General features: G+C 42.3%; 1 protein-coding gene across 5 annotated transcripts in view; it reads left to right on the top strand.

Annotated features, from left to right (window-relative positions):
- The window catches only part of ESR1 (estrogen receptor 1), a 285,231-nt gene extending 265,524 nt beyond the window's left edge, over nt 1-19,707 (top strand). For all 5 annotated transcript variants that reach the window (XM_039530311.1, XM_039530314.1, XM_039530315.1 and 2 more), the window contains 3 exons: nt 2,330-2,463; nt 13,822-14,005; nt 15,325-19,707. In XM_039530311.1, the coding sequence (XP_039386245.1) occupies nt 2,330-2,463; nt 13,822-14,005; nt 15,325-15,556 (550 nt within the window). In that variant the 3' untranslated portion in view covers nt 15,557-19,707. The remainder of the gene's footprint in view (nt 1-2,329; nt 2,464-13,821; nt 14,006-15,324) is intronic.
- Nucleotides 19,708-27,619: the final 7,912 nt, after the last annotated feature.

Genomic DNA, 27,619 nt, shown 5'->3' with positions numbered 1-27,619 from the left:
TCAGCAAAAGGCATTAAGAGCCAATTGGCCATCCTGGCAATATTAGACTCGTGGCCAGATTTTTTTCAAAGTTGCCAAGCACCTGCAGCTCCCATTGACTTCAGTGGGAGCTGAAGTTGCTCCACAGCTCTGTGAAGAAGGCACAAGTCTCATAAGCCAATATTTTCAAATCTGGGAACTTAGCGTTCGGCAACTAAACCCACATTGACACCTAATTTAAAAAGTTGGATTTTTTGGAGGGTCTATAGTATCCTCAACTGCCATTGGAGTAAATGGGAACTGCAGGTGCTCCGAATCTCTGAAATTCAGGTAATTTTTCTGGAGATGCTTAAATGTGAATGTAGTACTTTTTAGACACAAGTTTGAAAATTAAGGCCATGGTATTGCAAATAACTAAATGATAAATATTTAAGATTTTTGCTCTGGCCAAAGTAATCTAAAGTTTTAGCCATACAGTAGAGCTACTTGACAAGGCATCCTTGACTGGAGTATTGAACTTGTGAACTAATAGCCATTAAAATATCTAAATAGGTCAGTATCGTTATACATGAAGTTCTTTACAAAAACATCAGTAGGGTACCTGATTGACCAAAGTATATTACTTGCTACTGAAAGATCTTTTTCCATTCAGTTGAATCATATGACTCTTTAAAATGAGAGCTCATTGGAGCACCTAAAAAAATCTATCTTTGCCAAGAAATATACATTGAAAACAGTAATGTGAAAATCTCAGAATCAGTCCAGACTGTGTGATGTTCTTAGGTGCTTTAAGCTGAAAACTGGCTGATAGTAGCTAGATGGCTTTTGAGGAGCAAGTATATTTCTTACACAGCCTCCTTAATGGTCTGCAATGGAAACATTCTTGTCTCATTTTTATCTGGGAATTTCCAAACCGTTGAAATGAAGACTTTTAGCTCCTCTGAAACCTTCTACATGTGGAGGTTTAATCCTGCTCCAGTTTAACACAAAACTACTAGCTGCACTGCCAAAAACAAAGAAGCTGAACAGAGCAAGATGCCTGCCTTCTTATAAAACTTCATGGAATGATTCAAGGGTTTTGTTTTCTGAGGATGTACATTTTAACAGGAAGTAGAGATTTGAGGAAAAGCGTGAATTGTATCCATCTTTTACCCCTTACTTTGCATTACTAGTTATTTTTATTTGTTCATGAAAATTGTTAACACCTCTTTTCTTTTTGCTTTATTGATGTCCCTACAGAGAGGTACATCTTACCTTACCAATGTACATACTTTCCACACTATTTTACCCATGCAGCGTTTCACCAGTCTTACTGCTCTGATGTTAGTGAGTCAATACTGAGGCTGAGCAGCAGCTGCTTTTGCAGATGATCACACCCTGTCTTTTAGCTGTTGTTACTGCTCTGAAATCAAGTGACTGATAACTAAAATTTTGAGAGAGAGACCCCCACTCCAGAACAGGCAATAGCCCAATGGTTAGGGCATTAACCTGGACCGTGAGTGCCTCATTCAGAGCAGGGACTTAAACTTGGGTCTCTAACCGCCCAGGTAAATACTCTACCCACCAGGCTATAGAGTCACTCACACTCTTCCTCTTCCTCCTCTGCCCCATCCATGAATATTTATTTATACTAACTACTACTCTGAGTGCATCTGAACTATCTGATTTAATCACCCAAAGTCTGTCATTGTGAACAGTGGGTCCTGGATTAAATGCCATTGTTAGTGGGCTGGTTGGATGCTTTACAGCATCACTGAGCTTTGTCTTGAGATAAACAAAATCATATAATGTCATGACATGAGTGCCATTAAATAATAAGGGACTCCTGAATCATTACACTAATGTAAGAGAAATATGAGTAACATGTCAGAATACTAGTTTACAATGCCAACAGGAAAAGATTAGGGAGAAGTACTGTGAAGCATAAAGAAAAATGTTTGAGGGGTTATGTAAAGAAAGAGTAAAGAAAAAGAGAAGACAAATTAATCAAAGCGGGAAAAAGGAAAATATCTTTTAAAAATATCTTTGTTCTTAAGATGGTTTGCTCACAGGAAGTTAATCTTCATGATGACTCCTACTGGTGTACAGACCATTAAGTAATTAGCAACTCTTTTGGAAAAATAAACATTTCTATATTTTAGCTTTGAGATGTTGGCCCTTATCCTCCACTGCCTTCCACTTTGTTTAGACACGTTGGTGCAAAGTGAGCATAGTGAGTAAATGCACTACACAATCAGAATGGAGTTGATAGTTAAGAAGTCAAAGTGTAGTGGAAGGATCTAGGAATGAAAAACATCTTGCTGTTTGGATAAATTTGTGAATAGCTTGCTCTGTGATTGTGTTCTTGCAGGAATCAAGGGAAGTGTGTAGAGGGCATGGTGGAGATCTTTGACATGCTGCTGGCCACTGCTGCTCGGTTCCGTGTGATGAATCTCCAGGGGGAGGAATTTGTGTGCCTTAAGTCAATCATCTTGCTCAATTCAGGTAAGTGACATGTTCACCTATAACACTTTTATTATTATTTAATGTAGTAATTTAATTTTACTATTGCTGTGTGATTTCAGTTGTTGTTTAATGCGAAAAGAGGCTGGATCGGAGAATTAGACTGGGAATTTGTGATGTAAAGCCTTAAGGCAAAGACAGACAGTGTAAACTTGTGCAGTACAAGAGGGAGCCAGGGAATTAATTAAAAAAGGAATTGATATACTGAAAGCAACAGACCTGAAGGATGATTTGGGCAGTATTTTCAATGGTTTGGGGGTGAGTCAAGATTGGTATGAAAAAGATCTGAGAGGAGGTGATGATAGTAGTTGAGGCAATCCTCATAATGTCAAGGGGTGATTCTAATTTTAGTTTTAGAACTGGAGCATAAACATTCCTGTTTAGGTGGTAAGACTAAGGGAAGGGATGGCAAAGGCATGGCTAAATTTGTCAGAACTTATGTAAAGACCTTGAGATTGAAATGGCCAAATAAAGCTGAGAAGTAAGGCACAAAAAGAAAAGATCTTGCATCTCTGACCAGAAGGTTTTGTCTGTTTAAAATGAAAGAAAATAGAAAAAGATTTATTCTAAATGCAGGCTGAAGCATACAGCACTTTTCTAAAGCCATAATGTTAAGTTCTGTTAAACAAGGCTCTGCTCCCAGAAGTGATTACAGAAAATTGACACCACCTATGTTAAAAATATATTTAACACTATTATAAATGCTGGAGGTGAAGCAGGGTTTGAGGGGCTGGAGGCTGATAGCTTGTGACCTGCATGTAATAACCTCATGACTTCTTGAGGGGTCACAACTCCCAGTTTGAGAACCCCTGCTCTAGTTCAAACCAGCAAGTAACCTGTGGCCCATGCTGTAGTGGAAGTTGGCAACCTCCTAAGTACTCTACCAATCTGTCCTGGTGGAAAGTTCCTTCCTGACCCCATATTTGGCAGTCTGTTAGATCCTGAGCATGTGGGTAAGACCCATCAGCCAGACACCTAAAAAGAATTCTCTGTAGAAACTCAGAGCCCTCCCCCTCTAGTGTTCCATCTACGGGCATTGGAAATATTTGTGAATAACAGTTGTAGATGGGCCATGTGCCATTGTAAGCAATCTCAACCTTCATAAACTTATCAAGCTCCATCTTATAACTTAGGTTTTTTGTCCCCACTGTTCCTCTTGGAAGGTTGTTCCAGAACTTCACTCCTCTGGTGGTTAGAAGCCTTTGTATAATTTCAAGCCTAAATTTGTTTGTGTCTAGTTTATAACCACTTGTTCTTGGCCAATGCTGGAGCTTAACTTAAATAACTCCTCTCCCTCCCTGACATTTATCCCTCCGATGTATTTATAGAGAGCAATCATATCTCCCCCCAGCCTTCATAGAATCACAGAAGATATGGGGTAGAAGAAACTTAAGGAGGTGATCTAGTCCAACCTTCTGCTCAAAGCAGGACCAACCCCAACTAAATCACCCCAGCCAGGGCTTTGTCAAGCTGGGCCTTAAAAACCTCTAAGAATGGAGATTCTACCACCTCCCTAGGTAACCCATTCCAGTGCTTCACCACCCTCCTAGTGAAATAGTTTTTCCTAATATCCAACCTAGACCCCTCCACTTCAACTTGAGACCATTGCTTCTTGTTCTGTCATCTGCCACCACTGAGAACAGCCTAGCTCCATCCTCTTTGAAACCCCCCTTCAGGTAGTTGTAGGGTGCTATCAAATCCCCCCTCACTCTTCTCTTCTGCAGACTAAATAAGCCAAGTTCCCTCAGCCTCTCCTCATAAGTCATCTGCCCCAGCCCACTAATCATTTTCCTTGTTCTCCACTGGACTTTCTTCAATTTGTCCACATCCTTTCTGTGGGGGATGGAGGGAGGCAAAACTGGATGTAGTATTCCAGATGTGGCCTCATCAGTGTCAAATAGAGGGGAATAATCACTTCCCTCAATCTGCTGGCAATGCTCCTACTAATGCAGCCCAATATGCCACTAGCCTTCTTGGCAACAAGGGCACACTGTTGACTCATATCCAGCTTCTCGTCCACTGTAATCCCCAGGTCCTTTTCTGCAGAACAGCCACTTAGCCATTCAGTCCCCAGCCTGTAGCAGTGCATGGGATTCTTCCATCCTAAGTGCAGCCTTCAGTTGGTTAGGCTAAACAAGCCAAGATCTTTACATCTCCCCTCATAAGGTAGGTTCTCCATTCCTCTGATCATTCTAGTTGCCCTTCTCTGCACATGTTTCAGTTTGAATTCATCTTTCTTAAACATGGGAGATCAGAATTGCACATAGAATTTCAGATCAAGTCTCATCAGTGCCTTGTATAATGGTACTAACACTTACCTATCTCTACTGGAAATACCTCACCTGATGCATCCTCAGTTTTCATTAGCATTTTTCACGGCCACATCATGCTAGCAGCTCATAGTCATCCTGTGATTGACCAATGCACCCAGGTCTTTCTCCTCCTCTGTTGCTTCCAACTGATACATCCCCACTTTATACCAAAAATTCTTGTTGTTAGTCCCTAAATGTATGACTTTACACAATTAAATTTCATACCATTTCATTTACTCCAGTTTTCAAGGTCATTCAGATCTTCTTGTATGATATTTCTGGTCCTCCTCCATACTGGCAATACCTCCCAAATTTGTGTCATCCACAAATTTTATTAGCACATTATTGCTTTTTGTTACAAGGTCAATAATGAAAATGTTAAATAAGATTGGTCCCAAGACTGATCTTTGAGGCACTTTATTTGCAACCTCCCTCCAGGCTGACAGTTGATCTTTCAGCATGACCACTATACTCTCCCCTGTAACCAGTTCCTTACCCTCCTTTCAATTCTCATATTAACCCCCATCTTGTCTAATTTAATTAATAATTTGCTTGTGGAACTGTATCAAATACTTCACTGAAATCCAGGTAGACTAGATCTACTGCATTTCTTTTGTCCTGAAAATTGGTTTTCTTCTCAAAGGAATAGATCAGGGTGGTCTGGCATGATCTACTTTTGTAAAACCGTGTTGTATTTTATCCCAGTTACCTTTTACCTCTATATTCTTAACTTCTTTCTCTCTCTCTCTCAACATTTTGTTCTAAAACCTTTCATACAATTGAGGTCAAACTAACAGGCCTGTAGTTTTGCTGATCACTTTTTTCCTTTCTTAAGTATAGGTACTATATTTGCAATTCTCCAGTCATAGGGTATGACCCCCAAGTTTAGGGAGTCATTAAGATTCCCTACTATTAGACTAGCAATTTCATATGCCAGGTCCTGTAATATTTTTGGATGGAGATGATCTAGGCCTCCCAATGTGGTCCCATTAAGCTGTTTGAGTTTGGCTTCCAACTCAGATGTGGTGATTTCTGCTTCCGTATCCTTGTTCCTATTAGCCTTGTGCCACTGCCCCCATAGCTGCTCATTACCCATTTTAAAAACTGAGGCAAAGCATTTGTTGGGCCATACCTAGCTTATCTTTAACCTCCACTCCATCCTCAGTATTTAGCAGTGCCGCTGCTTCTTTCTTTGTTTCCTTTTTATTTATATGGCTAAAGAACCTTTTACAATTGTTTTTTATTTCCTTTGGAAGGTCTAGCTCAGCTTGGCTTTTGGCAATTCTCACTTTTTTCTGATGCTTTCTGACCTGCAAGAGACAGTTTTCCTTGCTAATCCATCCCTTATTCCATTACTTGAAGGCGTTTTGCTTTCTCTTAATAACCTGTTTGAGATGCTTGTTCATCCAGTTTGGTCTGCAACCTTTCCCTACGATTTTTTCTGCTTAGTTTGGGATGCAGGGTTGCAGAATGTTTTGTCAGTTTAAAATCAGAGAAAATAGACAAATGTTTATTTTAAATGCAAGCTGAAGCATACAGCAATATTCTAAAGTCATAATGTTAATTTCTGTTAAAAGGTTCTACTCCCAAAAGTGATTATATAAAATTGATACCACCTTACCTAACAGTGTCATTTTTAGTCAGAATCTAAAGTAACTTTTGAATAATGTAGAGTTCTGGTAACTGTGGGGTCAAAACAGCCATGGGGGAGCAAACTGAATTCTGTTGTAAAGTGCATAATTATCACAATGGAAAATTAATTTCCAGTGGTACCGGACCACACTCTTATTCTACTTAACCTTAGAGTCTCCTACCCTTCTCCAGGTTATGCTCAAGGTGAACACAGGTTAGAATCCCAGCCTTCTGACTGACTCCCAGGCTGCTTGGGCACTGGCAGTACTTCTCAACAAGTGCTGGATGGAGAACTGAAACTCTGTTTCACAGATGTTTCTGAAAATTTGGTTTGGTTCCAATTTTGGGACAAAAAACAAAAATTTCAAAATTCTCAGTGAGAGAAATCTGAAAACTGTTTCATTGCAAAAATATCAAATATTCATTTTGATAATTTCAAAATGAAATAGTTTACAAACTCTGCAAAAAAAAAACCCAGTGATTTGAATTGGATTGGGGAAAAGGAGCTGCTCTGTGTGGCATGCTTACCTGAGCAGCTGTAATGGGTCCTCTATGCCTTTGATAACTGTTTAGAAGGTCACTTAGGGTGGTTGTGAGATACCAGCCAATGGTAGTGTGACATTTTGGTTGCCCCTACTATGAATAGTTTGGAAGGGAGTTCTGAGGCAATTTCTACATGGGAAATCAGCTCTACGGTGCCTCATGTGTATCCCCACAAATCTCAGCCCAGTGTGGTTTTTAATGCATTTACCAATAACTTTAGCCACACCATTTGTCAGTAATTATCACAAAGTGCATCTGAGGTAACACAGTTATTCAGCATACTTTAAATTGATATGGCAAATGTAATTATCAATGTGATAAATGGAAGATAAAATGACAAAATATAAAAGTCTCTTCATAAAAGCAAAACATTTTAATACTTCCTGAAAATAAAAAAGATCTGTGTACGTGATTATCATGGCAATTATGATCATTTTTAGCCAATACATTGAAACTGGATTATCCTCTTTGCATATTGTTGATTTACAAGAAATATCTGATTTAACCCTAGAAAATGATTACTACATCATTCAAGTTTTTCATTCCATTTATGTTTCTTGTCTGTTTTGTTTGACCCACACTTTGAAGTGTCCTTGTTCTGTGATTGGAGTTTAGCAAGTTGAGTGTTCCAGGTGCAATGCCATTTAGACTGGCAATAGCAGGACTTGCTTAGAAAGTGTCCTTGCCAGACCTTGCCCACCGTGCTTTGTGGTATCTATCCGGCTTTTGTTATAGAGGGTTTTGTTTTCTTCTTATAATGGGGAAATTGTACAAAGCTAAGAAGTGAGTGCACTTGGATCTATATAGTCTATGGTTGATGTATTCTTACCTCTTGGGTGTCTGAGCAAAATAACTGTAATAAATCTCCCGTCCAGCATGCACTATTGAAAAACGAATGCAAAGTTTTTGTTCTGTATGTGGTGGTGTGCTATTAAAGAAACATTTTATTGTAATGATTTTGGGATGGCATGGCTGCATTACACACTCAGCACTGAAGAGAACAACTCTGCAGCCTTCAGAGGGAGAGAGAGACACACAGGGCTAGCAGCATATGCTGTGTGTCCGTTGAAAATATATGTAGCAAAACTTCATACACTCCCTCTACCTCCTAGTTGGGCTGTGAGATATCAGAACTTTAATCAGGTCCAGGAGTGAATATTGCCCAGAATTCACCTCAGGTCAATGTCACTTTTTTGTGGATGGTTTAGGTCCTCTTGTGTGTACATATTATGGTTCATTTGTTAATTACACAATCACATACTGGTTTTTCTACAGGCCCCTACCTCATTCAATGCATAGGATGGCCAGTGCTGTGGGAATGAATTAGGGTTGTATAGAGAATGACTGTGGTATCTGTAGGACTCCTGTGGCTTGTTTCTTGCAGGAATGTGTGTAGAGAAAAAGGTAATGGGCCACAGAAAGAGAAAGAATAGCATCGTGGTTAAGCTCTTGAATGCCACCCTGAAGAATTGGATTATATCTCTGCCTCTGCCACAGAGTTCTTGTGTGATGCTGAGAAAGTCTCTTAAACCAAACTTTTCCCAGGTGGTCACAAACTGTTAATTTTATGGGTGCCTAACCTGAGACTCCTGGGCCTGATTTGCAAAAGTGCTGAGCTCTCGCAACTGCAGATAAAGTGCTGAGCTCTCGCAACTGCAGATAAAGAGCTGCAGCTACTTAAAACCCCTTGCAGTATGGTCTGAGGAATGAACATGGCTTAGGAGAAAGGAGGCCCTATGTTTGAAACCTAGGCAAGTCACTTTGCATTTCAATTTCCCCATCTATAAAATGGGGTCATAGTATTTCACCCACCTACCTCACAGGGGTGTTGCGATGATGAATTAATAAATAACTGTACAGTGCTGAAAACATATAAAGTGCTAAAAAATGCTAAGTACTCTGTGAAAAATCAGGTTTTCAATGTCTCAAGCTGGCTGCCCAGTGATTGAGCCACCCACAAAAAAGGCTTGCAAAGTTTGCCCTTAATCTCCCTCTGCCTCAATTCTCCATCTGTAAAAACTTCCCCCTCTCCAGGGATGTCATAAAGATAAATTAATGAATATTTGTGTTGCACTTAGAAACTACTATGGTAAGTGTAATAGAAAAAGAAATGAGTAATTCTGTACTCAGTGTGGATAGTGTGTGGTAAATCATGCCTGTGGCCACACATTGAATGAGGAGGATAAACAGAAATATTTTACAGCTACCTCATTCCATGTATGCAGAAGGAGATGGGATGCCTGTGGAAAATATGCAGAAAACATACAGCTATTATATTTGGAAAAATAACCTATAGAAAATACACATGAATCTCACATAGCAAAAGCAGATGAAAAATGCACACAAAAATCTTGGAAAAACTTATTGAGAACCATGTTACGCAAATTACATATACATGGAACAAACACAATTGATCTCAAGAGGAACTAAATGTGTTTTCAGCCAATTTGAATTAGCCATATTTAGCCATAAATATTTAAAATCAATCTCAAATCTAATCTGTTAAATTGCATTTCTAAGGTGTTGTGTAGATTTACCGCACCAGATAAATGGTTTTTATTAAGTCTAGAACACTTTCCTTTCCCTGAAATTTTTAGTGCCTGGTCATATTAGAGTATCAGAGGGGTAGCCGTGTTAGTCTGGATCTGTAAAAGCAGCAAAGAGTCTTGTGGCACCTTATAGACTAACAGACGTTTTGGAGCATGAGCTTTCGTGGGTGAATACCCACTTCGTCGGATGCATGTCATATTAGAAAATATTGAGATTAATTGTAGACATATAGGACAGGAAGGGACCTCAAGAAGTCATCAAGTTCATCCCCCTACGCAATAGCAGGACTAAGTAAATCTAGACCATCCCTGACAGGTGTTTGTCCAACCTGTTCTTAAAAACTTCCAATGATGAGGATTCCATGATGTTATCATCATCTGCTATCTAATTCCACAATTCCTCCACCACCAATCAGATCTCTGTCCCTTTTCACTGTTTCTTGTAACTTCTTTCTTTCCCTGGCCTTAATCAGAAAAAAATAAAAGTGGCTTTTTTTCTTAAAGCCTCTCTCCTTCTGTATGGAGAAGTGAGAGTTTATATTTGCACTGCAAGATACACTATATTGATACCATTTGTGAATTTCTCCCAAGATACCATGGTGACAGCTTGTCTCTTATAACTAGGACAGTGCTGCGGTTTCAATAACAAAACAGAATCTGTCCCTCCAGGGCTGCAGAAAATGAAATAAACCCTTCAGCTGCAAAACAAAGCTGTATTTTGAAAAGCACATTCAGTTCAGCTGTGCAGTGCTTCAAGGGCTCTTCCTTACCATTGGGGTCAAGGAGAACAAGCACCAAAAACACAAAGGCAACAACATAATGCCGGACTTCTTGCTGTTGGATTGGATCTGATAAAAGGATCAGTGGTATGTGGCAAAGTGATCACCCTTTCTCTCTGGAAACCAATGTGGTGTTATTTCTGTCAAGGCAGAAAATTAATTTAATTGGTTTGCCCATGGAGACTGACAGAACTGAGTTAGTTGTATGAATACTTCAGGGAGAGTACTATACAGTCTTAAAACCACATAGTGGATGGCTTCATGGGACAGCATAACCACCTGTTGTTCTTTTCCATTGATATCGTGGTTTTTAAACATCCTTTCCCACTGAGTCATTCTTATATGTCAGTGGTTTCCAACCTTTTTTCATTTGCAGACCCCTAAAAAGTTTCAAATGGAGGTGCTGACCCCTTTGGAAATCCTAGACAGTCTGCGGACCCCCAGGAGTCTGTGGACCACAGGTTGAAAACCACTGATCTAGGTCATTTTGTGGGATGACCCACAAAACATGCAGGGTGGGATGTTGCATTGCCAGTAGTGGTCTTCAGATTCCAAGGCTGAACAGACACTTTACACTCCACTTGTGTGGCTCTAGAAAGGGTGAAATGAGCTTTCTCCTCAACAATAGCATCCAAAAAGTCTGTCATTACCATTTGCCAACAGCATATATGGTAACATACTGTTTAGCCCCCTCCACAAGTTCATTTGAAGCACAGCTTTGCCTTATTGGCACAGAATGTGGGCCTTACCCTTGCAGTGGCTCTGGTTTTCCCTGTGTCTCTCCTTCCATGATGTTCAGGATATTGGATTGTTATACTGATTTGGAAGAAAACAGTTTTGAAGGTACTTACTTAATCTTAGATTTTCTGCTTCAGGGCTTCGAGACAGCTTTAAGGCAGCCAGGACTTGCCTTGCTGAGCAAACTTTTCTGAAGGCAGCAGCCCTTCTTTCTGGTGATGAATAGCTGATATTTCTGTTTCTGAAATGCCTGCTCAGTGAGGAAAGGCAGCAGTAATCACCTGGGGCAGTGAGATAACCGATAACTGTCTTTCATTCAACATTTAATTAGTAGGGGTTGCCAATTGCCCAAGTCTTTGGGCATTTTGGGGGTGTTTGTTTTGATATTTTTAAACAAAGCTCTTCTATGGCTCCTCTGTTAAAGAAGTGTGAGACCTGGGAGCTCCTGGCAGGACTCCTTCCTTTTGAGAAGGTTTTAGAACTCTGAAACTAGGAGGAATTCCTAAAGTATTCATAACACATGGCAGCATCCCCTGGCCAAGCTGAGCTGTGCTGGTGCTATTATGGGACTATGAAAACATTTCCCACTAATGGATTAAGCCCAGTGAGTCAGAATTAAGAAATTAGTCCCTCTAGAATATTGCTAAACCATAAAACCTGTTAGTAGCATGGATGTGTGGAGGGTTGAAAATCATTCGGCTGAGAAAGGTCTAAGGGCCTTGTTCTCTTCAATGGAGTTGCTCCAGTCTGAAAAATGATATAGGACAAGCAGTCACTGCTTCATATTTGTAAAACAACTTCATAGCAATAGTCCAGTGCAGGCAAACAAATAAAAGGAAGCAGTAAAGAATCCTGTGGCACCTTATAGACTAACAGAAGTTTTGCAGCATGAGCTTTCGTGGGTGAATACCCACTTCTTCGGATGCAAGCAGTGGAAATTTCCAGGGACAGGTGTGTATATATAAGCAAGCAAGAAGCAAGCTAGAGATAACGAGGTTAGATCAATCAGGGAGGATGGGGCCCTGTTCCAGCAGCTGAGGTGTGAAAACCAAGGGAGGAGAAACTGGTTCTGTAATTGGCAAGCCATTCACAGTCTTTGTTTAGTCCTAAACTGATGGTGTTAAATTTGCAGATGAACACTGTAATAGCTGTTCTGTTCTCTATCAGTAGGATAGATTCTGATCTCACTTACTCTGGTGTAAATGCAGGGCTGGTGCAACCATTTAGGTGATCTAGGTGGTCGCCTAAGGCGCTAGGATTTGGGGGGCGGCATTTTCTTTGGCGGTGACTGTGGCGGCCGGATCTTCGGCTGCCCCGGTCGCCGCCGGCATTTAGGCGGAGGGAGTGGGGCAGGGGGACGCGGGGAGGGCCACCTGCAGCAAGTAAGGGGGGGAGGGTGGGGGTGGGGAGCTGCTGCAGGGGGGGCCTCAGGGCGGAGGGGAGGGAGCTGCCACAGGGGGGGCGCCTCAGGACGAGGGCTCGGGGACAGGGGAGGGCGCAAGGTAGAACTTTCGCCTAGGGCGTGAAACATCCTTGCACCGGCCCTGTGTAAATGCCAATGAAATCAACAGAATTACACTTATGATCATTATTATTATTATTATGATTATTTCTAATGGTGTCCATAGGAGCTCAAGATGCCTCTCAATACAGATAGAAAACCTGGTCCCTGTACCAAACAGCTAACAAATGTGAGGGACTAGGAGGTGACAAGACAGTAGAGGCAGGGACGGGAGTAACTTCAAAGAGATTACACAATCTGAGGTGTAATACACAGCATGATGGAGCAAGGAAAGTGGGAAATGTATTATAACTATAGTAAATTGATCTCTTACCTGGGTTTAAATCTGGAGTAACTGAACTCGTAATCTGGCCCATTTTCTCCAGTTCCACTTGACTGTTTCTCCAGATGCTGTCATCACTACTACACTGGTTTCAGATTGCACCAGTGCTATCAGTCTGCATTGAAAGAAATAGAAAACTGCAAGCGTTAGATTTTATTGTAGATTGTTTATGAAGGTGTGTGGCTTGGAATTTATAAAGAATAGAGTTTAGTCTTTCACAGATCCCACCCATCTTATTTGAACAAGACAATAACTGACCTAATAGCATCACCTGCCTTGGGGAAAAAAAAGATTCTTTGAAATAACCAGAGACCCTAAAACATGGAGCAGGTGGGATTAAGGCTGCAGGGCAATTTTCCCTTTCAGTCACTTTGATTATCCCACATTATGTATATCTATGAGAAACACTTTTCCTCATGCAGAAACATTTTTCTACCTTGTTTTATTTTAGGTACAGCATAAAGGACTCCAACCAAAGTGCCAATCAGTTTGCTTTCATCATATCCTCTTTGTGTGTGTGTGTGTGGAGGTGGGGGAGTTGGGTTGGTTTGTGCATGAAAGCCACCACCGTTTAATAATAATCTCTGGGAGCTGAAGCAGCAGGAGTAGAGGAGGTTTAACAAGAAAACTGATTATTTATTACTTCATACTCATATTTGCAGTTTGGGTTGTATAATATTTTCTGAGTATCCCATTGTTTTGTTTTTCATCTAGACCAATGTGTCCACTCCTGAGTCTCACCATTGTCATTTTAGAGAGACCTCCATTCTTTCCTTAGCCATGTTCTCTTTAGATTGTCTCTAACCTCTTACTGCCAGAAGAGAACTAAGTTCACAGTGCGGTTGGCTCTCACGCCTCTTCTGACCTCTTAAGATACCTATCTATGAGACTGTAGCTGTGAAAATCTAATCTCTCTTTGTGTTGTTCCCCCCACACCCACCAGGTGTGTATACATTTCTTTCCAGCACCTTGAAATCTTTGGAAGAGAAGGAGCATATTCATCGTGTTCTGGACAAAATCACAGATACGTTGATTCATTTAATGGCCAAGTCAGGTCTCTCTCCAGATCAGCAACACAGACGACTGGCTCAGCTCCTCCTCATACTCTCGCACATCAGGCACATGAGGTGAGAGAGTGCACATGCAGCCTTCTTGCATTGTACAAGGCAAAGGCACAAAATTCAGCATGCAGGGAAGGTTTTGCTCTGTTGATACAGCCAGACTCTGATAAACTCATGTTGAATAGTAACTTACTCCACAAGTGGGCTTTTCCTTCAGAGACTACTTGTGGGGCAACATGCTAGTCAGTGTGAATGAGGGTGTTACAGTGTGGCCCATAATTCCGAAATACAAACAGCCCTTTGCTTAATATCATGTGGGAGGGGAAACTGTCCCTAACGCTGTTTGTTTCTTGTGCTCTTTATGGTTCCTCTGCTTCTGATGTCACTATACTGCAAATGGGTCTGATGGTGGAGGCAGGACCTGATTGTTGTTGTGTTATACACAATGTCTTACTCTGTTTATAACATACCGAGTAAATTGAAACAGTCTGTAACACCCCAGTTCTGCAACCCCTACTCACATTGAAGTAGGGGATTCAGACTCTATCTCCATGATTTTTAATAATAATTAACAGTTAGAGGTGATGTGTTTGAAGAATTTAATTTGCTCTTAATCTAAGCAAAAGGTCTATAAGATAAGATAAGAATGGCCCTACTGGGTCAGACCAAAGGTCCATCTATCCCAGTGTCCTGTCTTCCGACAGTGGCCAGTGGCAGGTGCCCCAGAGGGAATGAACAGAACAGGTAATCATCAAGTGATCCATTCCCTGTTGCTTATTCCCAGCTTCTGGCAAACAGAGGCGAGGGACACAACCCTGATTAATTCAATTATTCAGTTCTTGAAGTGAAATTGGGCTCCTATACCTTATAGCTGGAGTGTTAGAAATCTGACAGTTCTAAACAGGTACTGTTTATTTTTAAGGTGTCAAAGCACACTGATTGGTTGGTTAATGGAGTTATGGTTCCTTGATCCCACTACATAAGTAGCATTTAAAATAGTGGCAAGCGTCACTGAAGTTACTAATGTGGGTGGTGAAAGGGTTAATAACACTCCCTAATTTTTTTTCCTCCCAGAACTGATCTAAACGTTCAGGCAAAAGCCAGAGTGGTGGTTTGGTTTTGTGTTTGTTCTTTTTACTTTTGTAAACTTTAAGTTATTTTTCTTGTTATGGTAAGTCTGACAATCATTGAGTTGGTAGTTATGGACTGGATACACGATTAGCATTAAAAGCCAACACTTTGTGGGGGAAACTGTGATATTGTAGATATCATTGTGTGGTAACTGTTGCCAGATGGTGGCTTTTTAATGGCAATCACTATAAATATTATGGCGTGTCATCTCATTATGGAGTGTCCTCTGACTTTGTTTTCATTGCAATCCACAGCAATAAAGGGATGGAGCACCTATACAACATGAAGTGCAAAAATGTAGTCCCGCTTTATGATTTATTGCTGGAAATGCTAGATGCTCACCGACTGCATGCCCCAGCAGCCAAAAATGCTCCCCAGATGGAAGAAGAGAATCGGAGCCAGTTGACAACTGCATCAACTTCATCACATTCCTTGCAGTCCTTTTATGTAAACAGGGAAGATGAGAATTTGCAAAATACAGTATGAGCGTTCACATGTTAAAAAAGCCTACAAGGTTCTGAGAATCCCAACAGCATACTACCTAGTTCATACATCACTTTAGCTAAATTGCCACACGTGTAAACACTCCAATAGGCACCAGTGATTTCCAGTCTGAGTGTTCATTGATCACTTGCTAAAATCCTTAATGGAAGAGGTTTTGTTATTACGGCTGGCCTGCAAGGATGGGAGGCCAACTTAATTTGAACTGGCTCTTATTTACCCCGTGTATTAATTAGGGTGAGGATTCCTGTAGCCTTTATCAGCCCAAGATTTTGGGCTTTGTTGACCGTTTGCTGGGAATCATTTGAGCCTGGGCCCGAGCTGATTTTGAGTAATTGATGTTTCCACTGAAAGGTTGAGTGGCTCCAGGATGAGCCACAAGGAAGCCCCACTAAAGACTAGTTACATAGCTCAGATCTTGGTAGATTCCAGCCTGTCATATTTGCACCGTGACAAAGTACTCCTTTCTGAAAGTAATATTATTTTAAAATTTCCCTTACTGGCTGACATCAGCAGATGTTTCCCCCTTCATGAATACATAGAATTTATATCCAGTTGCGGTTATATCATCCAATGGCCATACTGGATTGAATGCACTCAGTATTCTCTGATCTCAGTCCTGGGGTGGGTAGTACTTTGATGGAAAGCCAGCTGGGAAATGTGTGCCTTTCTGTGGATGTATGCCATTGCCTTTAATATTAATAAGTGTTGTCAAACTCTATTGAACTCACCCATCCATTTATTTTGAGGAAGCTTTATGGCTTGTGTTATACCGGAGGTCAGACTAGATGATCACAATGGTCCCTTTGGGCCTTGGAATCATGAATGTATGTAATTCCCATTGATACTAATAGGCGTTTAAACCACTTATGAAGGGCATCTAATAAAGGGGAAGATAAACTTTAATCTTCCCTGTACTGGGTACCATTAAAAATTAGGCATTTACCACCCTTTCTAGTTCAGTTGATTGCAGTATCTCACATTCTAATTAAATGATCATTTCTAATGGTCCCCACTGCAACAAAAGTAGAACTCCTTGTATGCTGATAAACAACTTGCAGTAGGGAAGAACAGACATAGAGAGGGACAGTACAAGTGTATGCTGCAAGCCAAGGGCCTAATATACCCGCAGGCATGTGCATCTTGACCTCAGTAGAAGTTGGGAGGGGGAGGGGGGAAAGGACAGGAGGATGTATATATCAGAACACAGACTTTAGTTCTAAATCTGCAGGTAACTGCTAGCTGCATGTGTTGTATTTTTTCAGACTCCCTAGGAAGCTTGTGAGCTTTCAACTTGTGAAGCGCTTTCATCTCATCTTAATTTAACAACCCTCTTGCTAATGCAGATCACTAGTTTCGTTTCCAGTAGCCTCATTTTTTTGTGACTATGATAAAGCACTTGTCTTTGTGCTTATGCAGAGAAAGCATTGGTCTTTCTTTGCAATTCATTACCCAAAGGCCATTGGGGGCTCCTAAGTGCCTTGTCCAAAATGTACACATTTTTATTTCCATTTTATAGCAATTTTTTTTGTTGAGAAAATCTTGGTGTACTGTAAATTATGGACATAAATAAGCAAAGGTGAAGATCTGAATGGGCCACAGGAATCTTGTACCTAAGTTTAAAAGACAAATGTCACCCAATTGTAGCCCAGAGTTGCCCATCAAATATAGTGTGTTTACAACTTCCATGTTCTTTGTAATAAACTAGACAGAGCTCCTCTAAACTTCACATTATCTAAATTAATGGCTCCTTCCTTGGTTCTCCCAACAAATAAGCACACTGGGTCAAATTAATCCTTGGATGAATTTAAATAAATGCATTTGGGCCATGGCTGGCAACTGGAAACAGAGGGCTGGATTCTGATACTTTAGCCATGGTGAGTAGCACCCTCAGCTGCAAATTGTCCCACTGAAGTCAATGAGCCTGCATATGGAAAGTGCTACCCAACATAAGGAAGGCTACCAAAACATGGCCCAGACTATTAAAAATGATTTGACACACCAGCAACTTGGGATTCTTTGTTAGCCTTGGCCTTTGCAATAAGACCTCATTTAGTTCAACTGTACATTGTAACAAAAGCAGTGGGAGCCCAAGAGAGAAAAATAATGATTTCCCACAATACATATTTTTAACTCGGAGGCAATGTCTGTGATTGACATCATTAACTTGTTCAAAACTTAATTTTTTCTTTAAAAAGCACCTTAAATAATGTTATATATAAAAGATGCATTGCTCACATATCAGACAATTGAATGTAGCCATTCAGTAAACCCAGTTGACAAAGTCTATAATACATAAAACAAAATATGTTTTCATATGCTTTTGAGGTACCATATCACATATGTAGTTATTTGTGCCTGAGGCTAACTGATTGTTAGCTTATATGATGATTATATTTCATCTATACTTTTATATTTGCAGTAGATAAGCCAGCACTAACTGCAATACCTAGTGCTGGATATGAAAAAGAAAAATAATATCCTGTAGTGACTACATTTGAGAAGGAAAAATATTCAGGGAAGCTAATTATGCTTTTACCAACAATAATGGAGCAGATGAACTTGCTTTGCATAGCAAACCTGTTGCCATTCAAATAACAATCATTTTAAGACATTCAGGGCACATGTGAAAGTAGTAATGTGAACTTGCTCATCTGATGATGTCAGGGTTTCCAACAGAGTATGAACACTTTCCAACACGTCTTGTTTGTAGTGGACTTGATCTTGCAGACTTTGTCTCAGGTAAAACTCCTATGAAAGACAACAGGAGTGGTTCTGAAGTAAAAATAAAACAAACAAACAAAACAGGAGCAATTTCTTGGTGTTTGTGGTGACTTTCCTGATTTTTCCTTCTTGTACATTTAAGAAATTGGTAGATTAGAAAACGTGTCACTAAGGAAGAAAGAACAACTAGCTTACATTTCTACTGATAATGCAAGGTCAGTATGTTTTGCAGTGGAAGCAGTAGGTCTCATACTGGAGTCATGATCTATTTCAATAATTGATTACCGGTATTTTAATTCTTAAAGAGCTGTGCCAAAAATGAAACCAAACATCTAAGAATTAGAATTCTTTCCACCAAAATCCTGCCCCACTGAAGTCAATCTAACCACAGACTTGAATGGGAACAAGATAAGTCCCTGTTCTTGTATATATATGTATATCCTGCTTTTAAAACTAGGATGCAACCCAATTTAAAACTAGCAGGATTGTGTGGATGCAAACACTAAGATAGTGACAGCAGAATTAGTGTGATCAATTACTCTACATTATGTCAGCTATTTTGAAAGCTATTTACAAATATATTACATCTTTACAAACTGAATATTTTTGTATTTACGAAGTTAAGACCAGGTCTTAATGCATAGCATGCATAGCTAGTACCCAAAAATATACCACAATTTCAGATTGCCTTCAGTGATTTAAATTTTGGGTACCAAAAATTCATATTTCATTAAAAACCTTTTCTTTCTACTTGCATTCTCTTTTTTTATGTTTTAATTCAAATGTAGATATTTTTTATGTCCTAAAGGTTGTTTTCTAAGTGATTGTTGCCTTTGTGAGGGCACTTCAAATTTTGCACTGTCTGTAAGAGATTTTTTTTTTTTTTAAAAAAAAACCTCATTTTTTGCATTCAAATGTGCCTAAACTTTTAAAGAAATATATGCTGCCATATTGCAATCCCCTCTTCAATGAGTGCTCTGTATCCCTGTGCATCTCCAATAAGTAATCTGTTTTCATTAGACAGTGACCATCTGAGAGTGAAAAGAAAGAAGTTGCTAGTCACAAAGACTTGCATTAAAAAGCCACTTTATGCTCCCTTATTGTGTGTGTATATATATTAAAAAGAAGCTTCTTTTGTGCACTACCTATTTTTTCATTGTAGAGCCCTTTCTTTAGTACCAGGCTCAAGTGCCATAATGTATTTGTTGGATTATTCTGCTGATGCGTATACTGTTTTTGACGTCTTCTTGTTTTGTTAAAGTTTTGCTATGTTACATGAAACACACATGTAAACCTCTTTTGCACCTTGAAACGAACGTTACAAAAGACTTTAAAAAAAAATCCAGCAGCATACTTGACCTGTCCAAGATTTTCTCAACCTATTTGATGTCAAAATAAAGAATTAACTAAAACAAGGTCTGTTGGATAGTTTTTAAAACTGTTTTTTCTGCTTATTGCCTCTTGATGACTAGCTAGATGATGGGTAATCATTTAGTGTTATAAAAAATGTCCCTAGTGCATTTGTCTAAGGCTAGAAAGTGCATTTGCAAAAAACATGGAAGTTTTGCCTTTATTGCAGGGAGAGAAAAGACCTCTTGAATTCTCCCATGGTAGTACCCACATCCAAAGACCGTGCATTGCCTGTGTGCATGTATGTCTGTACCTGTTGAGTCAGGGCTCCTGCCAGAGCATGGATGCTCAACCTGCTGACTGCAGAGTCCTAAAATGTGGCTATGGGCTGCACCATTTATGAGCAGTTGGAGGCTGAAGAGAAACCCTTATGGCCATGAGTCTTTTGTCTTTTTTTTTTTAAATGTGACTCTGTCATTAGATTTCACTGAATCAGTCCTTCATGTCACAGGGTTTGGGCAACTTCCCTGCACAGCCACTCACTTAGCACTGTGCGGCACTCTCTCCTTTTCCAGAGTCAACAGGCATGACTAGACTAATCAAATAGATTGTGTTTTACAAGCGGTTAGTCATTTAGCATCTAGTGCAGACAAAGATAGTGATGGGTTAATCACAACCAGCATATACATTTTTTTAAAGATCACTGTCTGTCTGCACTTGTTAACAGTAACATGTCACCAGGACCAGATGGCATTCACCCAAGAGTTCTGAAGAACTCAAATGTGAAGTTGCGGAACTATTAACTATGGTTTGTAACCTGTCCTTTAAATCAGCTTCTGTACCCAATGACTAGAAGATAGCTAATGTAATGCCAATATTTAAAAAGGGCTCTAGAGGTGATCCTGGCAATTACAAACCGGTAAGTCTAACGTCGGTACCAGGCAAATTAGTTGAAACAATAGTAAAGAATAACATTGTCAGACACGTAGAAGAACATAACTTGTTGGGCAAAAGTCAACATGGTTTCTGTAAAGGGAAATCATGTCTTACTAATCTATTAGAGTTCTTTGAAGGGGCCAACAAACATGTGGACAAGGGGGATACAGTGGACATAGTGTACTTAGATTTCCAGAAAGCCTTTGACAAGGTCCCTCACCAAACGCTCTTACGTAAATTAAGTTGTATGGAATAAGAGGGAAGATCCTTTCATGGATTAAGAACTGGTTAAAAGACAGGGAACAAAGGGTAGGAATAAATGGTGAATTTTCAGAATGGAGGAAGTAACTAGTCATGTTCCCCAAGGGTCAGTCCTAGGACCAATCCTATTCAACTTATTCATAAATGATCTGGAGAAAGGGGTAAACAGTGAGGTGGCAAAGTTTGCAGATGATACTAAACTGCTCAAGATAGTTAAGACCAAAGCAGACTGAAGAACTTCAAAAAGATCTCCCAAAACTAAGTGATTGGGCAACAAAATGGCAAATAAATATAATGTGGATAAATGTAAAGTAATGTACATTGGAAAAAATAACCCCAACTATACATACAATGTGATGGGGGCTAATTTAGCTACAATCAATCAGGAAAGAGATCTTGGAGTCATCGTGGATAGTTCTCTAAAGACGTCCACACAGTGTGCAGTGTCAGTCAAAAAAGCAAACAGGATGTTAGGAATCATTAAAAAAGGGATAGAGAATAAGACGGAGAATATCTTATTGCCCTTATATAAATCCATTGTACACCCACATCTTGAATACTGTGTACAGATATGGTCTCCTCATCTCAAAAAAGATATACTGGCATTAGAAAAAGTTCAGAAAAGGGCAACTAAAATGATTAGGGGTTTGGAGAGGGTCCCATATGAGGCGAGATTAAAGAGGCTAGGACTTTTCAGCTTGGAAAAGAGGAGACTAAGCGGGATATAATAGAGCAGGGGTGGGCAAACTTTTTGGGCCAAGGGCCACATCTGAGTGGGGAAATTGTATGCAGGGCTGGGGCAGGAGGTTGGGGTGCAGGAGGGAGTGTGGAGTGTGGGAGGGGGTACGGTGTGCAGGAAGGGGCTCAGGGCAAGGGATTGGCGCAGAGGAGGGTTCAGAGTGTATGAGGGGGCTCAGGGAAGGGGGTTGGGGTGCAGGAGGAGTGCAGAGTGCAGGGGGAGGCTCAGGGCAAGGGTGCAGGAGGGGTGTGGACTGGGGGAGGGGGATCAGGGCAGGGGGGTGCAGGAGGGGTGCGAGGTGCATGCAGGGGGCTTAGGGCAGGGAGTTGGGCAGGGTGCAGAAGGGGTTCAGGCTCCAGTCCGGTGCTGCTTACCTAAAGTGGCGCCGGGGTGGCAGCGGCGTGCACCAGGGCCAGGGCAGGCTCCCTGCATACCTGCCCTGTCCCTGGCCCGTGCTGCTCCAGGAAGCGCTGTGGCTCCTGGGGGAGGGAGGGCGGAGGGCTCCAGGTACCTCCCCTGAAGCTCCCATTGGCCGCGGTTCCCCATTCCCAGCCAATGGGAGCTACAGGGGGCGGTGCCTGGAGGCAAGGGCAATGCATGGAGCCCTCTGCTCCCCCCGCCAGGGGGCCTCAGGGACATGGTGCCAGCTGCTTCTGAGAGTGGCACAGGGCCCATAGCGCCATAGGGGGCAATCCGGTGGGCCGGATCCAAAGCCCTGAGGGGCAGGATCCAGCCCGCGGATCGTAGTTTGCCCACCCCTGTGATAGAGGTATATAAAATCATGCATGATGTGGAGAAAGTGGATAAGGAAAAGTTATTTACTTGGTCCCATAATATAAGAACTAGGGGTCACCAAATGAAATTAATAGGCAGCAGATTTAAAATAAATAAAAGGAAGTTCTTCTTCACACAGCGCACAGTCAACCAGTGGAACTCCTTGCCTGAGGAGGTTGTGAAGGCTAGGACTATAACAGGGTTTAAAAGAGAACTAGATAAATTCATGGAGGTTAAGTCCATTAATGGCTATTAGCCAGGATGGGTAAGGAATGGTGTCCCTAGCCTCTGTTTGTCAGAGGGTGGCGATGGATGGCAGGAGAGAGATCACATGATCGGTTCACTCCCTCTGGGGCACCTGGCATTGGCCACTGTCAGTAAACAGGACAGTGGGCTGGATGGACCTTTGGTCTGACCCAGTATGGCCGCTCTTATGTTCTTAAGTGATGTTTAAAATACATTTATTTCCACAGTCTAGCCAAGTCTAGATTCTTTTATTTCCTGGGAGTATTCATGCCTAAGTGGACTCTCAGGATGCCTCGTTACCAAAAGGTCTGCTCTTACCAAGTATTACTAAGTGCATCCTAGCGAAGACAAGGTTGTTTGTGGTTTTTCACTACCTTAGCAGGTCAAGGTAAAGACTGCAGAGGAGCGTAGACTGAAAACTCGGGTGTTGTCTTGTGTTTGCTAATACGGGTAAGAACACATCTTTTTCCTAGTGAAGACTTTACCCTTTGCAAAAAAAAATACAGGTATAGCCTCAAAATAATTGTGTGTCTCTGAGCACAATCAAGGCAGCAACATGTATATTAGATTAGATTCTGTGCTGTGATTTTTTTCGAAAAAAATCTCTTTGCAGTGCTACTTCAGGGAGGGACTATTGGCTCCGCTGATTGTGAGCCTGTACATTCAGTAAGCGTGGGATTCACAAAGCTGTTTAGGCGTCTAACTCCCATTGATTTCAGTTAATTTTGGATGACATCAACAGAAATTAGGTGCCTTTGTGAATCCCAACCTACAGGTGTGCTTTTGGATTATATTTTTCCCTGCTGCACAATGCTTCATTTTGGCTTCTAAGCAATGTAATTTTTCACTCTACATAGCCCAGCATAGGAACCAATAAGGATATTATCCCTGGAAGATTATAAATAATTTGGTCAAGATCTGTAGCATGTTTTCTACATATGAGTAACAGATCACTCTGCAGCCTGCCCGACATGATTGCATATGAGCTATTTGTTTTAAAAGGAAGCTTTGGATCTTTGAGGGCCAGCACTGGGCTTTTCTAGCAGAAATGAACAGTGGTCCTCCCCCCCCCCCCCCAAAAAAAAACAACCCAAACCAACACAAAACATTTTACCGGTACTGCATTTAACGATCAGAAAACCAGGTTGTGAATAACATCATACCCAGCTCATTTAAAGTGCTTTTTATCAGCAGCTCGCAAAATGATTTAGAAAGGAGAGCAGCAGCCTCATCCCTATTTTACAGGTGGGGAAACTGAGGCACAGCAGGGAATGTAACTTGCCCAGAGTTGTGCAGCAGGCCTGTGGCAGAGCTGGGAATAGAATCCAGGTTTCCTGAGTTCTAGTCCAGTGCTCTATTCACTAGGAAACACCGCCTCAGTCATTCCCCACACAGTCACCCTCACACATATGCCTTGGGACATGTGAAGGATTTGCCAAAGATTTAGATTCATTGCACATCTGTATGTGATCAAACACATAAGCCAACGGACATGAACTGAAGTAATATCTCATATCACAGGATTGGCTCACAATCTAGCTGCACTCACTGGAAGCATCTAGTTTTATCTATCCATTTGATCAATCTGACGCTATATTTGTAAATCACAAATGGGATGTTGGCTGATCACTGAAAACTGTTTTAAGATTGCTAATTTGGTTCACACACTTCCAGGGCCAACCCAAGAAATTTTTCCCATCAGTCTCTGTGGAGTCAGCCATGGTGCAACCCCTGGCCTTAGCTCCTCACCAACCAAGTCCATACCAAGCTCAGCCCCTGCATTCCAGCCAACCCCATTCTGATGCAGTGTCACTCCCCTCACTCACTGGGATTCCCCCACCCCAGTGCATGGGGTGGGGGAATCACAGCACCACTCTCTCAATTTTCGCCCCCCGCCATGGCCTTTTCACCGTGATGGAGGGGCCACAGAGCCAAGGCTGAGCAGTGTCCCCTCCCTCCATGACTGGGGTCACAATGACACTCACTCAAGTTTGGTCACATGGCCTGAGCTGGCAGTGGGGCAACCAGTGCTCCTGTTCCTGGCTGCTGGCACCAGACATACCGTGCACAGGGCTGCAAGTGCTACTGCATACCTCACTGACAGAGCACAGCACAGCCAGGGATGTGAACATAATGGTCTGTGGCTCAGTGTCAAGCCCATCATGGTGCCAGTCCCAAATCATTATTTGAAATGTCATTGCATGTGGCTAAACCTTCCATTAATGAACAGTTAGAGGGTAGTTGGGTATGGGGAAGGCATCCCCTTGCAGAACGCTGAGTTGACCAAAATCGGCTGAAAGCAGGTACTGCACAGTTCAGATTGCCTTCAGGATACTGCTGACAGAGGGCAGCATTACAGCAAGCCAATCACGTCCTATCCCCCCCTCCCCCAACACCTTTACTCTGCCAACCCACAGTTGCTGAAAGGAACAAGCCTGTCATCGCTGTCTTTTACAAACCATTCAGGCTCACCCACAGGATTCAAGCTACTACTATTAAAGGACAGCAACAAAGGCTGCCCACCCCATCCATTTGCTATCATCTACCATCATTGACCTCACACTCACCATCCCTTGGGTAGGGCCAATTGAATCGCCCGCTCCAGGCCCTGCACTGGGGGAGGGGGCACCCTGTGGGCTGGTGCGATTGGCCGGCACAGTCAGTCCTGGAAAAGATGACTCTGTCACTTCTTCCCCAGGCCCCAACTTTTCTCAAATAACATGAGTTATTAAAATCTTTATTGCCTAGGTGCACAAAGATTGGGGCTAGACAGAGCGGTGGCGGGGAGTTCACCAAGTGGTACATTTCCGCCAACTACTCAGCAAGCACAGAGTGGCTGCACAGAAACCTGCCATGATTTTTTTTCTTTATTGGCACATCACACTGTATTCCGTCCACATTGCACATCTATGCAAGCAAAGAAGTTAGCATGTGCCCAAAGGCTGGTCACAATTTGGGTTCCCCCAAAGACTTAGTGGGTGTCAGGACCTACCTTGGGTAATAATTGAGTGGCTGAGACCATTTTGACTTGCATCATGCAATAATGTGAGCGCTAGTGCTGCACCCAAAAAAACCCAAACCAAAACAGCAAGAAACTTTTTGAAAAATGGCTAGGTTGGGCTTATATCTCTGGAACGCCTGGCTCAAATGACTGCATGAATGGGTCACTAACCCTTCCACAAGGCACAGCACATCAAGAAAACTGGTGCAAGCAGGCAGATTTTAGAGCAGTTGTCCTTTAAACAGGAAGGACAGAGGGGCGGTGGAGGGAAAGGGTGCATCTGCACATCCATCTGCACCATAGGAGGCTCTGCAAAGTGCGAAGTGGCCTGTTGATCTCAATGTGATGTTTCTCAACTGAATGAGCTCACCCCATGGGGATGAATACAACCCAAAACAATAGCTCTGAGCCATGTGACCAGCTCCATTCACCTCAGTGAGTGTTTCCATCCCACTCTTATGGGCTTTAGAGCTGTGCATGAACTATGTTCTCAGCTCTCCAGCCAGATCCTGGCTCACATGGAGAAAACCTCGCAGACCCTCTCAAAAGGGCAAGACGCCTCTTCACAAATCCAGTTCATGTGAGGGGCATTAGAATTCAGCTCCTGGCATACACCAAGGAGGCAATGAGAGGGGCTCAGACATTCACAGAAGGGCATGGTGAGGGGGCAAGGCAGGGCTCTCAGACACCCCCTCAAGGGACAAAAGCACACGCATGGGAGCGGAGCATGTGGGGCTGACAGGTATCCCCGCCCCTAGTCTTTCCCCAGGCCCCTGCCGCTCATCCACACATCCCCTTTACCACGGTCCCACATCTCCTCACTTGAGCCCCCAACCTGTCTCCCCTCCCCTACCACCTATCCCCATTTATCCCTCCTTCCTGTAACGCCCTCACCTCACTGCAGCTCAAACCCCTCTGCCCCCAATACCCCTCCCACCCAGGAAGCTTTGGCTTCTAATTTTTTCCTCCAGCTACTTTGACTACATGTCCCCCACAAAATAAATAAATAAAACTGCCACCCTTGCCTCTCAAATTGTAGCAACCTCCAGTCACTTGATCCAAAACTCATTTGGTCTTAGGTGGGGGCCTTAGTTATGTTCAAGGAAGGGTGAGGTCACAGCCTTCACCAGTCAGTTGTACCTCTCAGTTCACGGTGGTAGAAGGACACCGGTTTTTTGGGTGTGGGGGGGAGAAAGGCTGCAACTCAGGAATCCGCTGGTCAAATGACCCTAAATTTGGGTCACTAATGCTACCCCACATCCCCATGGGGCACACCAGATTTCAAAGCAATCCAAGTAACTGGTCATATTTTAGAGCACTTGCAAGAGTCGAGCTTTAAAGCATATAATGGGTGGCCAAACTCAATGACCATCTGAGCCACATACGACAACCTTCAGAGGTTGGAGAGCCGGGGTGCGCCTGCCAGGGCTTGGGGTTTTAGCCCTGCAGTGGGGTGGTGGGATTAGGGGCTTCAGCGGGCGTGGGGCTGAAGTCCTGATCCCCAGGAGGTGCCTCCTGTGGGGCTGAAGCCTGAGACCTCCCCTCCCCCTCACTGGGCAGAAGCCCCAAGTTCCCTCAAACAGTCTGGTAGGCAGAGGGGGTGGGGGGGGGGGGACATGTGGGTCATTCTGCAAGCTGCACTTTAACTGTAAAAGAGCTGCATGCGGCTCACGAGCAGTTTGGTCACCCCTGGCATATAAAATGGCAGGAATGGAAACGCTGGTATCATTTTTCTGTATTGGTCTATGCGCACTGTAAAAAAAGTGTAGTGTCTTAAACAGTGTTCTCAGCTTACGTCTCCCAGAGCTTTACTGAGTGCCATGCAGCACCGCGGGGAACACACCCACTTTGACTGGCACCACATCAATGATTTGATCTCTAGCTCTGCACAAATCCCCACCCCCAAACCAAACAACCTCCCCCTGGAAACATTTTGGAAAATGGCTATTTATTTTGAGCTTTTATCTCTGCAGGCCCTGTCATTCAAGCTACCTTGCACCATCCTAAAACACATAAA

The sequence above is a fragment of the Mauremys reevesii genome, linkage group 3, assembly GCF_016161935.1.
Source record: "Mauremys reevesii isolate NIE-2019 linkage group 3, ASM1616193v1, whole genome shotgun sequence".
NCBI classification, from domain to species: domain Eukaryota; kingdom Metazoa; phylum Chordata; order Testudines; family Geoemydidae; genus Mauremys; species Mauremys reevesii.
This window is presented reverse-complemented; position numbering and strand designations above follow the sequence as displayed.